This window comes from Harpia harpyja, chromosome 9 (genome assembly GCF_026419915.1).
Source record: "Harpia harpyja isolate bHarHar1 chromosome 9, bHarHar1 primary haplotype, whole genome shotgun sequence".
NCBI classification, from domain to species: Eukaryota; Metazoa; Chordata; class Aves; order Accipitriformes; family Accipitridae; genus Harpia; species Harpia harpyja.
Genome location: NC_068948.1, coordinates 6,972,130 through 6,985,792, shown reverse-complemented (window position 1 = coordinate 6,985,792; position 13,663 = coordinate 6,972,130). Strand labels below are relative to the sequence as shown.

Sequence of the window (13,663 nt, the reverse complement as noted above, 5' to 3'; positions counted from 1 at the left end):
CAGTTCGAAGCCCCACTGCCAGCCCCCACGCACATGCTGGAGCACCTGGATAACAGCTCTACCTGTTTACAAATTACCCCAATTTTCTGCTTGATTCAGCAGTAACTGCTTACCCTCCCCCGTGATGTAATTAGGCCTTCAGAGTTCACGTGTGCCTATTATGATCTCTCTTGTGTTTTGTCTTTTTTTTCTGTAGCCGTAATCATATATATATATGTATTAAAATTTCTTATCAATTGTTCAGCTAAATTATGCACAGTGGGCCATGCTAGCCCTCCATTAACATAAAGTATGCTAAACAACGTGTTTTCTTTCTGATAATTATGCTCTAAAGCACCAACTGCTTATTCCAGTGAATTTACCCTTCCTTCTAGTTTTTCTTATTTCTTCAAACTTTTAGCCGCCTTCATGGCAGGGCAAGTGCTCCTTCTGCTGTCAGTGAACTAGCCTAATTATCTTTTCTATTATCATCAGAACTTCCAGCTGCCTAATAGCCGGCCACTCGGTGTTGAAATGAACTATAATAGTCCATCCAAGATGATTGTTTTCTGATCACGTAAAGATCCCTCCATCAGTCGGAACAAAATATTGCTTCCTAACCCCACCAAGGAGTTAATTGCATGATACATGTACAGAGCTGTGGAGAGAAGTGTTTTGAAAAAGCCTGCCTTCTCATTTTGCTGGAGTGCCGTTAGCATCTGTGCTAGCCTGACTGTAGCTCTGAACTTTTGCTTTGTCAGCTGTCGCTGAGCGGGTTCACAGTTATGGCCAACAGTCAGCAAACTTTTCACAAAATCAAGGTGTACGAGCAAAACTCTCCCAGCCCATAACCCGCTGCTTCTTTGGCTCTTGAAAAGCAACTACCCTGCTCTGCAGACCTAAAGAGCTAGATGAGGGTCCCGCTGTTTGAAAGCATGGACCAACAGGATTAAAGTCCAAGGAACATTTCTAACGGTCATTCTATAGAGAGTTTAGTTTTGAAAATATTGACTTCTGTCTTCCAGTTTCACTGGACATCTCAGACATGAATATCCTATTTAGGATTTTCTAAAGGTAATTCGTTTAACTTCCTACAGGCCTTGTGTAATGAAAAAGTACCCTTTGAAACAGTGCAGTCTGCTTTTGAAGTGCTACATAGCTTACATGGCAAAAAATAGGCAAAGCAATTCTTTGGAAAACTGTTAAAAGCAAAGGGTTTCATTTTACCTTAGATAAGGGTGAGTAACAACCTTAAGAAACTAGAACAATCTGTTTCTTTCTTTGCCCACAAGATCAAAACAGACATTATCTTCAAGATACAATTTTGTTGGGTTTTTTTTCAGTGGTGAATGAGCTAATGGAAATATTATTATTCTTTAATAGTTTTTTCTATCCAGAACAAGAACATTCGACAATAGAGAGTGTTAGTGATATTTAAGGGTACTTATTACCTCCTAGAAACTGCTCTACAGCACCATCTCAGCAAAAAGTTGGGATAGGACGGTCTTTTTTTTTGGTCCTCATTGTACTCCTCTGAAATCTCCTTTTATTCAGAAAAGAGCAATTTTCAAAGAAAGGGGGTGTAGTTGTTTATAGTACACAGCCTTGGACTTTTAATGAATGTTCACATGATTTGAGATGAGGAGAAAACAGTGTGCAGCGCACTAGAAATTACATGCACTTTCAGAAGAAAGAAATCTAGATCAGAAAGAAGCTTCAAAAAAGCAACCAAACCAATCTTTTGATTTTCATAAAGAATTATTTCAGACTATTTCAACAGTGTCAGTGTAAGATTTATAATGAGGCTCTCTTGGACTTTTTATTTTCATGCAGTTGACTGAAATATTTTTAGCTTTTTATAAATTTAGGTCAAGATTTAATTTTCACTAGTTAGAACAAAAACAGAGCTGTTCTAGCATAATGGCAGTTGCAGAGGCAGGAGGCTGACTCGTACTACAAACACGAGAAAATAATACGGGTGTCAGTTTTGAATATGTAAAGTTGTGTCAGCGTGTGAATGAAGATCCAATTCATTTTTATGAAACTTTAGACTAATTAGTTTCATAATTTGCACAGTAAGGTAATGTAAATGTGTTGCTGCTGCTTGACTTTTTGCTTAATCCTTTGAGTGGATATTTAATCTTTTTTTATATATTAGAATTAAAGCAACTTGGAAGATATGAATAATTAATCTAATTATATGCCAATCACTTTAATTTCTTTAATGTTTTAGATAAAAAAAACAACTTTACAAATTGGTTTAGGTTGGAAAACCCTTTTAGAGGATTTTGTATTTCATCAGTAAGTGCAATTTAGAGGATACAAGCTCTGGAAGTGCAACATTAGGTTTACTGTTATGCAAATGGCACAGTTAATCCCGGAGCTCTGGTGACCAGATTCTCAAGGTGTGCTTCATGAATTCATAGCTTGAATTTAAGAAGTGAGATTTGCCAGTTAAGGAAAATGATCAACCGAAGAGCTTTAAAATACTGAAGCCTAGCAAAGGGAGATGTTGTAAAGAACCAGTAATCTGCTTATCTACTATGTAGACCGAAGGACAACGAAAATTGGAGGGGTGGAGGACAGAAAACCAATGTATCTACAATGATGCTTAGGTGTTACTCTAATTATATACAGTACAAACATGAAGTTATAGATAAATTGAGAGCTATCTAGTTTGCACACATCTGAGCATGACATGCATATGGAGTGCTGACTGCTTAACTTGTGGAAAATATAAACCCTGTACAGATCATCACAAGTGTAGGAGTTTGTATCTGTCCTATTATGGTCGGCTATTTTTGGTGACATCCACAAACACTTCAAATTCCTTGGTGTTTTGAAAAATTTCCATTTTTTTTCCTTTAATATGTGCATCATCCTCTGCTTGTAGAATTGGCAGCTCTGAGCTAGCTCCTTGGCTCTTTCCCTGCAGCCTGCTATTCCCTGTTCTATGACTTTGTCTTCTGGGTTTTTCTGTTGGTTTGCTAAGGGAAATGAAAGTACTGATCATTACAGTAGAATTAAAAATAGCTTCTAACAGCTTAGCCCAAGATACAAAAATAGGCTCTCTTCCGGCTTATCCTGTCAAATATAGTGGGAACCCTAGTAAGGTAACATCTGTGAAAACCTCATTCTGGGTTTGTATCTCTTTTTTTCAGAATCTTTCCCTTGTGTCTGCATAACGTAATAATTGAGATCAGATTGTTGATTTTTTTTTTTGTTTCAGATATTTTGCCATTGAGCTTTCAGGAAAGGTCATTAGTCTTAGAGACTGATTTTCCCATACGATGCTCACTGTTTTATGATGTATTTATATGTCATTGCTTAGGAAAAAGGACACAGTAACTATAGAAAATTTGTAGACAAATGCATACTAATATAAATGTTGATTTTCCTGTGCACGAGATTTCCATATGTCTTACCTAGTTTGGTGTCCTAGCGACTAGGAATTTGTCATTCACAAGGACAAGTGTAGACTTTCTGTCCTGTGCTATTTAAGTTAAGGCATCATGCTTGACTGGTGGAGAAGTGCAAAACGTCTTGTGGTGGCCAACCCAGCTGGACAGACTGTGAAAGAAAATAAATACCCACTTCTCAAACCTTTTTCTCACCGCACTTCTCGGGTAATGGTTGTGACATCAGGTGAACATAAAGTGAAGAGGTAGGCACTAGTCTAAGTTTAGACGCCTGGGATGCGCATCTCCTTGAAGCGATACAAATTTTTTGGTTCTTCCCTTACTTCCCTCAGGGGTTCAGGGCATCTCTTGATAGCATAGACCCTCATGGTAGAAATGAGACCTGATTCTAGGAGATACTTTTGGAAAGGCCGCTGCAGAACCTGGATGCGTGCAGAACAATTAAAATAGAGATGAAAGGAGAATGCGCCGCTTTGTTCCCAAAGCATACAACACAGCCTCCCTGCAAGCTCTGCCAAGGGGCAGGCTGGAACCTGGGAGTTTGATTTGCACAGGACAGCTTGTGAAGGAGGATATCCAAGCTCCTTGTGAGTGGCTTTGTTTCTGCTCCACGCAGCCTGGTGGGAATTGTCCATACCGAGGTTGGGAGGGAGAAGAGAAGCAGGTCTCTGAGGACGTGCCAGAGCACAGGCCCATGACGACACAGAAGTTTTCTGCGCCAACACTGATTCTGAAACTTCTTATAGAAACTCTGGGTAGTTCTATGGTTTGGTCCATGAGGGGACTGAACTTAACAAATATTTACCCAAAGAGCTAGAAGCACTGCTGGAAGTTCTAGCACTTCCTCTCTCCCACAGGTCTTTATTTTTTCTAGAGTTTGACAATTTTGCTTTTGTAGTTTATCTTTGTTAGTACAGCATATAACACGGGCTTTGCAGAGGACTCTGAGACACGACTGCTGTTTATTTTGAATTGTGAGATACACGGATGTAGACAAAAATGAATTCTGTGCTTATTTACTTTATTTTCTCATCACTCAAGCATTTTTTACATGTTGTAGCTAAGGTCTGCTGGGCCAGAATCCTTCTGTAACTCACTGCTTGCCATCTGAACCAGGGAGTCCTCCCACTTTAACTGGCCATTATGGAAATCAGCTGATGCCATGGCTGGAATCGTTCTATAACCCTTCCTATCAATGTTCATCTGGGTCTTCTCTCAGTTTAGCGGGTTCCTCTTTCATCTCCTGCAGCTTCGCATGCCTCTGTGAGCCTTCTCGGCGTTAAGTTTCCCTCTTCCAACACCTGGCATCATTGTTTGGTGCCTGGGAATTTCCCACTCTCCAAATGAAGTTCCCTGCAGAGAAAAATAGTTCTCAGCTTTATCATAGTAGTCATTCAGTCAAAGCGTGTTAGTTCAGATTAACGCTATCTATTGTCTCTGGTCTGGTAAGTTGATGCTAAAGACCTTATCAGCAAAAGCAGATATACAAAACAGAGGTATAGCATTTTGTAAAGTAACAGCTTCAATGTATCAACAAATTCTCTGCGTCCTCTTTTTAAATGAATATATCAGAATTCCCATGAAAGCTTAAGAAAGAGGTCACCTATATGACTTCTGATTCAATTCTATGGATTTCTAAAGGAATATCTGTAGAGCTATGTTAAAATCCACTCCTTTTGAATTCTATAGGATTTTTCTATGAAGCAAGTGTGCGTAGTAGGTCTCCCTATAGCAGGTTAATGTTTGTGTATTGTCACCCTGACTGAACCCAGCATGGGAGCTGAACTGGAGTAAAAATCAATGAAATAGCATTAGGATGCAATTGTCGCAAATTATCAGAGAAGAAAGAAGACAACTGTAATTCACTAGAAGTAACATTTTACCAACTGCTCTCACTAAGCGTTAGTTTAGTGTGTTTTCAATTTGAAGGCATTTTTGCTGGAAAATACTTGGTCCATAATGACCATTATTATCACCATCCTAAAATTTGTGGAATTTAACCTAAACAAATTCCTCAAAGCTTGCACTTAGTTCTGATATGCTCCATCCTATTTATCCCCAGCTTCAGTGACACTTGTGCTATGAGGATCATGCTTCATATTGTGAATACTGTATCTTTCCCAAAGAAAGCTGCTATGAGCTGCTCTACAAACACCCTGGGTTTAGGCAGTCAGTGTTTGTGCGTGTCCTATTTCACTCACAGTCCCCGGCAGGACAAGGTCACTGCAGAGTTTCTGTGGGGGCCAATTCTCTTCTGCTTTATTGGCAGTCACCACACCCAAGGTTTTGTTATATCGCTGCGACAACCATAACTGAGTGGTCACAATACCACTTGCCATCCAGCAGTCTTGTTCACTCCCAGCATCTTAGATTTTACCCTTTCTTTGTCCTGTTCACTAGCAGGCAATTTATTAGTAGAATACAAAATTACTGCTAAACCCGGTTAAACATTACCTAACTGAAAAATGCATTCCCCCCCCCCCCCCCCATGCATACTGGATATATATCTAAACATGTAGAGTTTATGGTGATAATTGTCTCTCTGATGCAATGTACTATTTGCATTTTGTCATTCATCAATTTTTTTTTTTCAACGGGTAGGATCACTCAAGGGGCTGGTTACATCTTTCATTTCCTGGTTATCCAGTCAGCTCCTGCTCACGCCAGCAGGAATTGAAAGCTATTATCAATATTGAGAACAGGATTTATGTGAAACAAGGATGGGATGTCAGTCAATCGCCTAATAGCAAAGCATTCATATCCCAGTAACCACCTCACAACTATCAGTTTGTCCTGGGGCTCAATAGGGGATCAAAGGCTAAATCATCACCAAAGCAAAATTAATCTCCATGCCAGGTCAGGATGGAAACCCGTGAGGAATGTGCCCATGTGCAAGGGAATGTCTGAATAAATATGAAAGTTTTCTTTGAGCGTGCTTTTGATACAGCTCTGCTCTGAACAGGACACTCGAGTCAGTAGGTTTGCCAAGCTGCACTGAGAGTGAATTTATTTCTAAAAAAAGAATTTTTTAAGTAATAAACAGATTGTTTCATATCTGATTGCAAGCTCTCCCTGCACAGGAATGAGATGAAGCCTACCGTATCAGGAAGGCAGGGGTGAAGTCTGGTTCAGTGATGAATTTACAGAGACTGAGACAGAAGACTGTAAAGCTGGGGGTCAAGCAGTAAAGTTTTGGTTATTTACAGTGTAGATAAGATAAGAATTGCTGGCCAGGGGAAAAAAAAAAGAGATCTGAGATTTGAGGAATCAGGGTGGTAGGTAGGACTACAGAAATCAAGGAGCTACCCAGATTGATAACTGCCCTGGTGTGATAAAGGAGCTTATGTGAAAATGTCATCACCTCCCAGCTCCCTTTCTAGGCTGCTGCATTTATGTCTGGTCAAACTTATCATCCATTTCCCCTGGTGTGAATAGGTGTGGATAGGTCTTTGGTATCTCCACCATCCTATCTGGACACTGAATCTCAACTTAGTCTTTTGTCAGTTTTAGGATTTCTCCTCCTTTTTCTCTCTCCCCATAAAAATAAGTTGGAGTGCCTACTTTCCCAGAGGTCCAGCTTTAAAGGTCCTCTGGTTACAACTTTTGTCCCTTAAGACTTGTAATATTTGAAGAAGGCAGAACCTTGCCAAAATGAATCACCTTCATTTTAGATAGTGCATGTCTGTGCATTACAAAATGCCTGAGCAGCATCTCTGCATCACTTTCCACATCACTATTGATTATTCTTGAGGATCTGATCACAGACCATTTGATTGAGGTTCCCTTTTTGAATATATAGCATCTTTACTGAATCCTACTGTTTCCCATCACTTTCAGCCAGGTTTCTTGTGGTCTTCCTTTATAAATGTTTCAGTATGAGCATATCCTTGCCTTCCTATTGCCTGGGGAAACTTCCTCTGTCTCTGCAATGCCTTCAGAGTTTTTATTTCTCTTTTTTTGTAATAGCAGAAAATTTTATTCCTTAAAATCTGATCCACTTGGGGAAATGTGACTTATCTAGGAAATAATTACCCTTCAGGTAGTCAAGCACAGTAAGCCTTTAACATGAGTCTGTTCATGGATAGATGTGCTGGTATCACTTTCTTGTCACCTTAGCATGAATAGCTTGATGCAGAACATTGCAAGTCAGTCAGGAGGTATGAAGATTCAAGCAGTACATAAAGTAAGAGCATAATTAAGTGCTCGAACATGGACAGATTCCTGAAATAATGACAGAGGTGAGGAAAGGAGACAAAGAAGTTTGGTTTGTTGAGAAATGTAGGAAATGTGTTGACAGGGAAGGAAAGATGACAAGTATGGCAAGATATGAGGAAGCGCGTATACATCTCCTTCATATATGTTTCTGGCTAAACCCAGAATGATATCTCTGAAGGATCTTGAAAATTGAGTCCGAATTTGTTTTGGACCCTACAGAAGACATGGGATGAGGGCTGCTATATGACAGTATGTTAGAGCTCAGAGCAGACTCAGCTGAGGCATGAGAAAGTCAAAGAAAGTCCACATGGACGTGTGAAGTTTGCGGAGAAACAACGCTGCAGATTGATTCAGTAACAGATGTGTTCAGGAAGAAGATTAGAGAGAAGCAAATCTAGGAAGAAAATCCAAATATCAATATGCCTGCAGCTCTAGGAGTTTATGTTAGGCTACTGAGAAGATTAATCAGATTTCAAAAAACCCAAATGGTGTAATGCATGGCAAATTGTACTCCACAGCATACAAACCATGCTACACAATTTGCTTTTTTGCAAAAAGCATGGTTATGTATGCAAGTAATTTCCATTTTTCTGCTGCCTTATTTTTAACCCATTTAATAACCTTTATGATCACAGTTCAGTCAAGTAGCAACAATCGTGCCAATAACAGCATTCCAGCTGGGTTAATGAATACACACATGATTTCATGAAGGATATATCTTTTTTGACCCAATTTCAACCTTTCCTATTTCAAGCTGTTTAATTATAAGATATATTGGTTGGAAACAAACACCCATTTATGGAACATTGAAAGTTTAAACAAACTCCAGATGCAATTATTTTAGGCACCGAGTGTCTGTGATTGGTATATGTAGGTAACAAATTAGTCCGTTAGCTGCAAACTTCTAATTTGTGGCACAGTTGATAAATGTCTTTCACAGAACAGATGCAAATAACCAGACTTCTGTGTTCCTTGAGTCTGCATGATAATAGGTTCTTTAAGCACCCTGCTAAGAATTAGGAAATTAGTCAAATGGGATCATATTTAGGTTGAGCTAATACTGCACAGCTGAATTTACCCACCATTATCTGTGGGCATAATTGGAGACAACTGTTTTTTGGACCAGCTGTGCAGGTCACAAAAGGATAATAATGGGGGCCCAGCCTTGCCATGTCAGATTGATAAATGTTTATAGCATCGTGTGACTGGAGGAGCTGGCTTTAAACAGGTACAATTTAAGATTTTTTTTTTAAGATTCCTGGAATTGAATATGCCAAATTAAATGGTGCATTGCTCATCATTTCTACATAATGCGAATCGGTGTAATTCACAGGGAGAAGAGAGAAAAGGTGTGGTAAGAGGAAAACCATCTAAGAGGTGTCAGGTAAAACTTTCCCACCACACATAATTTATTTTACACCTTTCTGTTAGTTGCTTTTCCTGCTATTTTCTCACCTTTCCTTTCCCTGGGTGGGTAGGTTTACATCAATTTACGCTGATATTGTGGAACTTAAAGTGCCACTCATGCACTTCTGAATTTGTCGCTGGCTCTTTTTAGCATTTAGGCTTAATTTGTTTGAATAGTTGTTCCTGGTATTCTGACAAATATTTCTTTAAAATGTTACATCCAAGTACAGGTCTTTACTACTGCTAACCTATAAATATGTTAACAGCTACACTATGTTTAGAAAATACAATGTGATATTAATGTGAAATGTATCTTAGCTGAATCCATTAGTCACAAGCAGGTAAATAGAAAAGCACATTCTGATTTTAATTGCAAGGAGTATGTTTCGTACTAAGTGTCTGTCCTATTTTTTTGTTCTCTTCAAATGCACTATTAGGATTTACTTTTGTTTGTCCTATGTATGTACTGTAAATTACATTTTCTTTAACAGAAGTCATTATTTGTGATGAAAAATAGAGAACCTTCATTATCTTAACTAGGTACCACTAAGGTTTAAATTAATAAAAATAAACTGTTGGTTCTGCTGAGTACTCTCCCTGTAGCACAGACCTGGATTTAGCTGCTATCGTAACAGAAAGGGGGAGAGGTGGGAGAAGGGATCTAAAAGGTGAAGAAGAGGGCTGTTAATTTTATTTTAAGTTAGCCATCTGAATTGTGCTCCTGCCAGTTTTCCTGAACTTCACAGGATTACATCTGCAGTAATGGCCAAAAATAGTTCTGGAGACCAGGGCGTGCTGCAACGGCGATTCTGCCAGCAGCACAGCTAGCGGATATTGGCTCCGCTTTCACAGCGCGTCCTCCTCTTTGCTTCTGCTTGTTGGCTGTTGATCCCCGAGCCCTGAAAAAATAGAGGGATTTATCAGACGAGGGAAATCTTTACCTATTGATGCCTGGAAGGTGAACTTTGCACTCACGGGGTGAGCTGTGGGCTCTCCTACAAACCCCCAGCGGTGGCAGCGAGGCGGCCGCTTCTGTCTCTCGCTTCTCACGTTTGTGAGCGGCGCAGCTGGATGGTGCTGGACGTCGAGAGTACGCAGAGGTACTGACTTGGGCCGAGTGCGCCTTCACTTCAATCTCACAAGGGGGGAAAACGGAGGCAAAGGAGTGCTGGATGAGTAGCAGCTCCCGGAGCCTCGCGTCTGTAACCCTTCTGCAGGCGTGTCAAGTGCTCCGCGCTCTCTTCCCGAAGTGATGCGCTCCGTCGGGACTCCTTGCAGGAGAGAAGTGTTGCATTTTCAGCTCGTTATTGGCGCCCGCCACGCACAAACTATCTAAAGTGTATAAATGCAACGCCTGAAGAGTGTTTTTATTATTGAAGTAATTGCTGTATTTTCTAGATTAACATTTGTTAGCGGAGTAGACTGAAATCGTCACTGGTTATCTTATCTATGAGAGAAATTTTATCTTTCCGAGGCCTCCGATATTCAGGAACACAGCAGACACTGATAACGCCAGCTATCCTCAGGTTTTCAGTCTCCAGAGCAAAATGATCTTGCTTTCTCTGCTCAAGACAGCATCATAGAACTTCCTCTGGGATGTGAATTTATAAAAGATGTCAGAAAAGATCCTCTAGAGTCAGAATTAGTATTTCCACCAAAATCCAAATCAGATTTCTAGTCTGTTCCTTTCCAAATTAGAGAGGTTTCTTGATGGTGTGGGAAGGGGGAAGGAAAGAGAACAGTTGTAAAATGTTTTTATTGAAACTTAAAGGCAATTATTTCTGAATTCCCATTTCCTTAATTAAAAGTGTCACTGATTTGTATTTAATCAGTACTTAACAAGCCTTATTGTGAAGCAAAAGAGCTAAACAATGTCTGTAATAGACTGGGAGGGTTAGCTGAACTTTGTTTAAATATAAAGGGAGTAGTGCATCTGCTGAAGAACTAAGCCCTTTCAAAGTGTAGGACACTCACCAGTGCCATACAGCATAAATCACAGTGCAAACTGTGTGATTATACCCTGCAGGGAAATAGACTGTGTGTTTATGGGGCTCTTCACCAAGCACTTAGGAATAATCTGATATAAAGCAGCAGGGGAGGAGAGTAATGACAACTTCAAATTAGTTTAATGAATGTTTACATTAAAAAAGGCTTTTCTACAAACCTGAAAACACAAAGTGACAGTTTCCTCTCCAGACAAAAAAACCCCAACCCTCTACTTTTCCTTAAAGTACTGGTGATGGGGAAGACATTGTAAATTTAACTCTTTCAGTACGGTGGATCATAGTATCTTCATGTTCAGTGTTTTGCTGTCATTATAGCAAGAGTTGCTAGGAATCCAATTATAAACACCCGTATCTGATTGGTAGCTCGTCTATTTTAAATCACGCTGATCTCAGGAAAAAAAAATAATGGTTGAGAATTTCATTCTCGTAAAAGAACAAACATCTCCTCAAAATGAACTTTGTCAGGCTTGTGTGGAACAAATGCTTAATATGTCTCCGGCTGTATTGATTCAAGAGGCTAACGTGGGATTTGAGAGTTCCTTTTCACTTCAAGCAATAGGTAACAAGTTTCTAAAAGAAAAGGGGGGGGCACAAAAGAAAAAAGTAGAAATAATGCAGTACTTCTAGTTTTCTTCTCAGACTTGAGGCAAATAATTTGTCAAAATTCACACATATGCACAGGGCGTCATTATATATACTGAACTTTTGGGTTGTTTGGAAAAATAAACCACCTGTACCTCTGAAGCGGTTAAGATCCTCCTATCTGAGAAATTACTGTGCATTTCAGCTCCGACATTGCAGTGTTCTTTGTTGCTAAAATATACGTTCATGATATGTTTTTAAATCTAGTTTTGTGGGGCATTTCAAATCACATCAGGTGGAAATTTGTGTCTAGTCTGGGAAGAGGAAAACCAAAGTTTTCCACTAAGAATTTTGCAGATGAGTGAGTATATTTAAAAAGGAAAAAAAATGAAGACAACAACTTTTATAGTTGAGATCCAGGTTAGAAAGAAAAGTTTGGAGGTAGGTTAGAAGATAACTTCCAGTGTTTTGAAACTTCCTCAGCAATTATCTGCATGTGAAATAGTTCTAGGTATGACTGTTACCATACAGACTCTTACTGAAATGTTTTTGGCTTTTGTCCAAGGACGTGAAGAATTAATAACAAATCAAGTGCCCATTTTTATTAAGGAGCATGTGTATTTCTTAAGCAGCCATGGGAAGCCCTGGTTTTAGACACTAATTTGTTAAGTGCTGTATTTGCTAAGGGTTTTTTTCAATACAGTATGCATCCCACAACAATGCTTGTTCTGTAAAGCTTTCACATAGACCAAAATAAAGTATTTTTCTGTATGTCACTCGCACGTACTAAATCATCTGTGATCTGAACTCTTTACGGTTATTGCAAATGTCCTTGAGATCAGGATAAAGACTTTGCACTCTCACATGATGGAAAGAAGAGCCTATGTTCTTCTTGAGAAATAAGTAAAACCACATAGCGCAGGTCCTGCAGCACCTTTCTATTTATTATATGCTAGATGTGATGTGGAATAACTTTAAAGTAGACCAGATACAGTGCAAGTGAGGAAATCAATAGGGCTTCTGGAATGAAGCGTGATTGACGTTTGTAAAGTTGTTAGAAAACGTTGCAAAGTATTAGGAAAAAAGTGTCAATAATGCGTGTCATTTCAAAAGAAGGATTAAAAGAAAATGACTGAGGCTGGATGATGCTAACTGGGAAGCTTGGAAGTCCCTCAGGTTGCAGAGTGCTGACTGTGGGATATGGTCAATGGGATAGCAGCGGTTTCTGCATAGGTGGGAGGTGCCGTGAAATAATTTTTTCTTACATTCCTTTTAAGTTACATTTTTAGCTTTGTCCGTGTTATTGCATGTTACAACCTACTCTAAACAGCCAAGCCTGTGGTTACTATAATAGAGTCCCTCCTGCTTTGTCAGTGCAAATATGGAGGCATTTTACTGAATTTTTAAGTGTTACAGAAAGTATGTTTTCCACTGGGAAGCATATCGAGTGCACATTAGAAAACCACACTATTGATCTCCCTGGGAATTTCCTGCAGTACTTTTTGGCAAACTCAGTCCTATGGAAAAGCAACCTTGTCCATCTTACTGGTGGAGTGGGATAAGCCATCCAGGATGAGCATACTGCAGGTGAAAGTTGTGCTCTTCTGTGTTTTTCCAGTGAATTACTGTGTATCCTGGTTCAAGTCTTGCACAATTAGAGCCTGATTTTCAAAGAAGCAGAGCATCCATGCTGTTACCTATAATCAGCTGAATCTGGAAAAGCAAGTCATAAAATTACTGCTGTTAAAGAATACTTCTGTGTCCTTTATAGGAAGTATATTGGTTTTGTATTTATCATTTCTATTGCAGCCATGCCTTCAGTTGTCAGCCAAGTCTGGCTGAGAAAAATACTAAAACATATGCTGAACTGGTTACTGAGTCAGGGTCTGCAGTACATGGAATTCCCTTTCTGAGCAAGTAACTGTCTGGACTGTAGCTCCAGTCATCTCAACAGACTAAACGGCAAAAGTTGCTTTATTTTCAGTTAATGTGGGGGGTTTTCCAGTACCCTTGATGCTAGAAAGCCCAGGTCCCCCCTGTGCAGACCCTTTATAT

The 13,663-nt window shown here is 39.5% G+C and overlaps 1 protein-coding gene across 2 annotated transcripts in view; it reads left to right on the top strand.

Annotated features, from left to right (window-relative positions):
- The window catches only part of WWOX (WW domain containing oxidoreductase), a 539,453-nt gene that overhangs the window by 437,518 nt on the left and 88,272 nt on the right, over nucleotides 1-13,663 (top strand). Inside the window, exon 9 of one of the 2 annotated variants that reach the window (XM_052795422.1) lies at nucleotides 8,947-8,997. The exons of the other annotated variant lie outside the window; for it this stretch is intronic. Coding sequence (XP_052651382.1) covers nucleotides 8,947-8,997 — 51 coding nt within the window. The remainder of the gene's footprint in view (nucleotides 1-8,946; nucleotides 8,998-13,663) is intronic. 2 annotated transcript variants of the gene reach the window in all.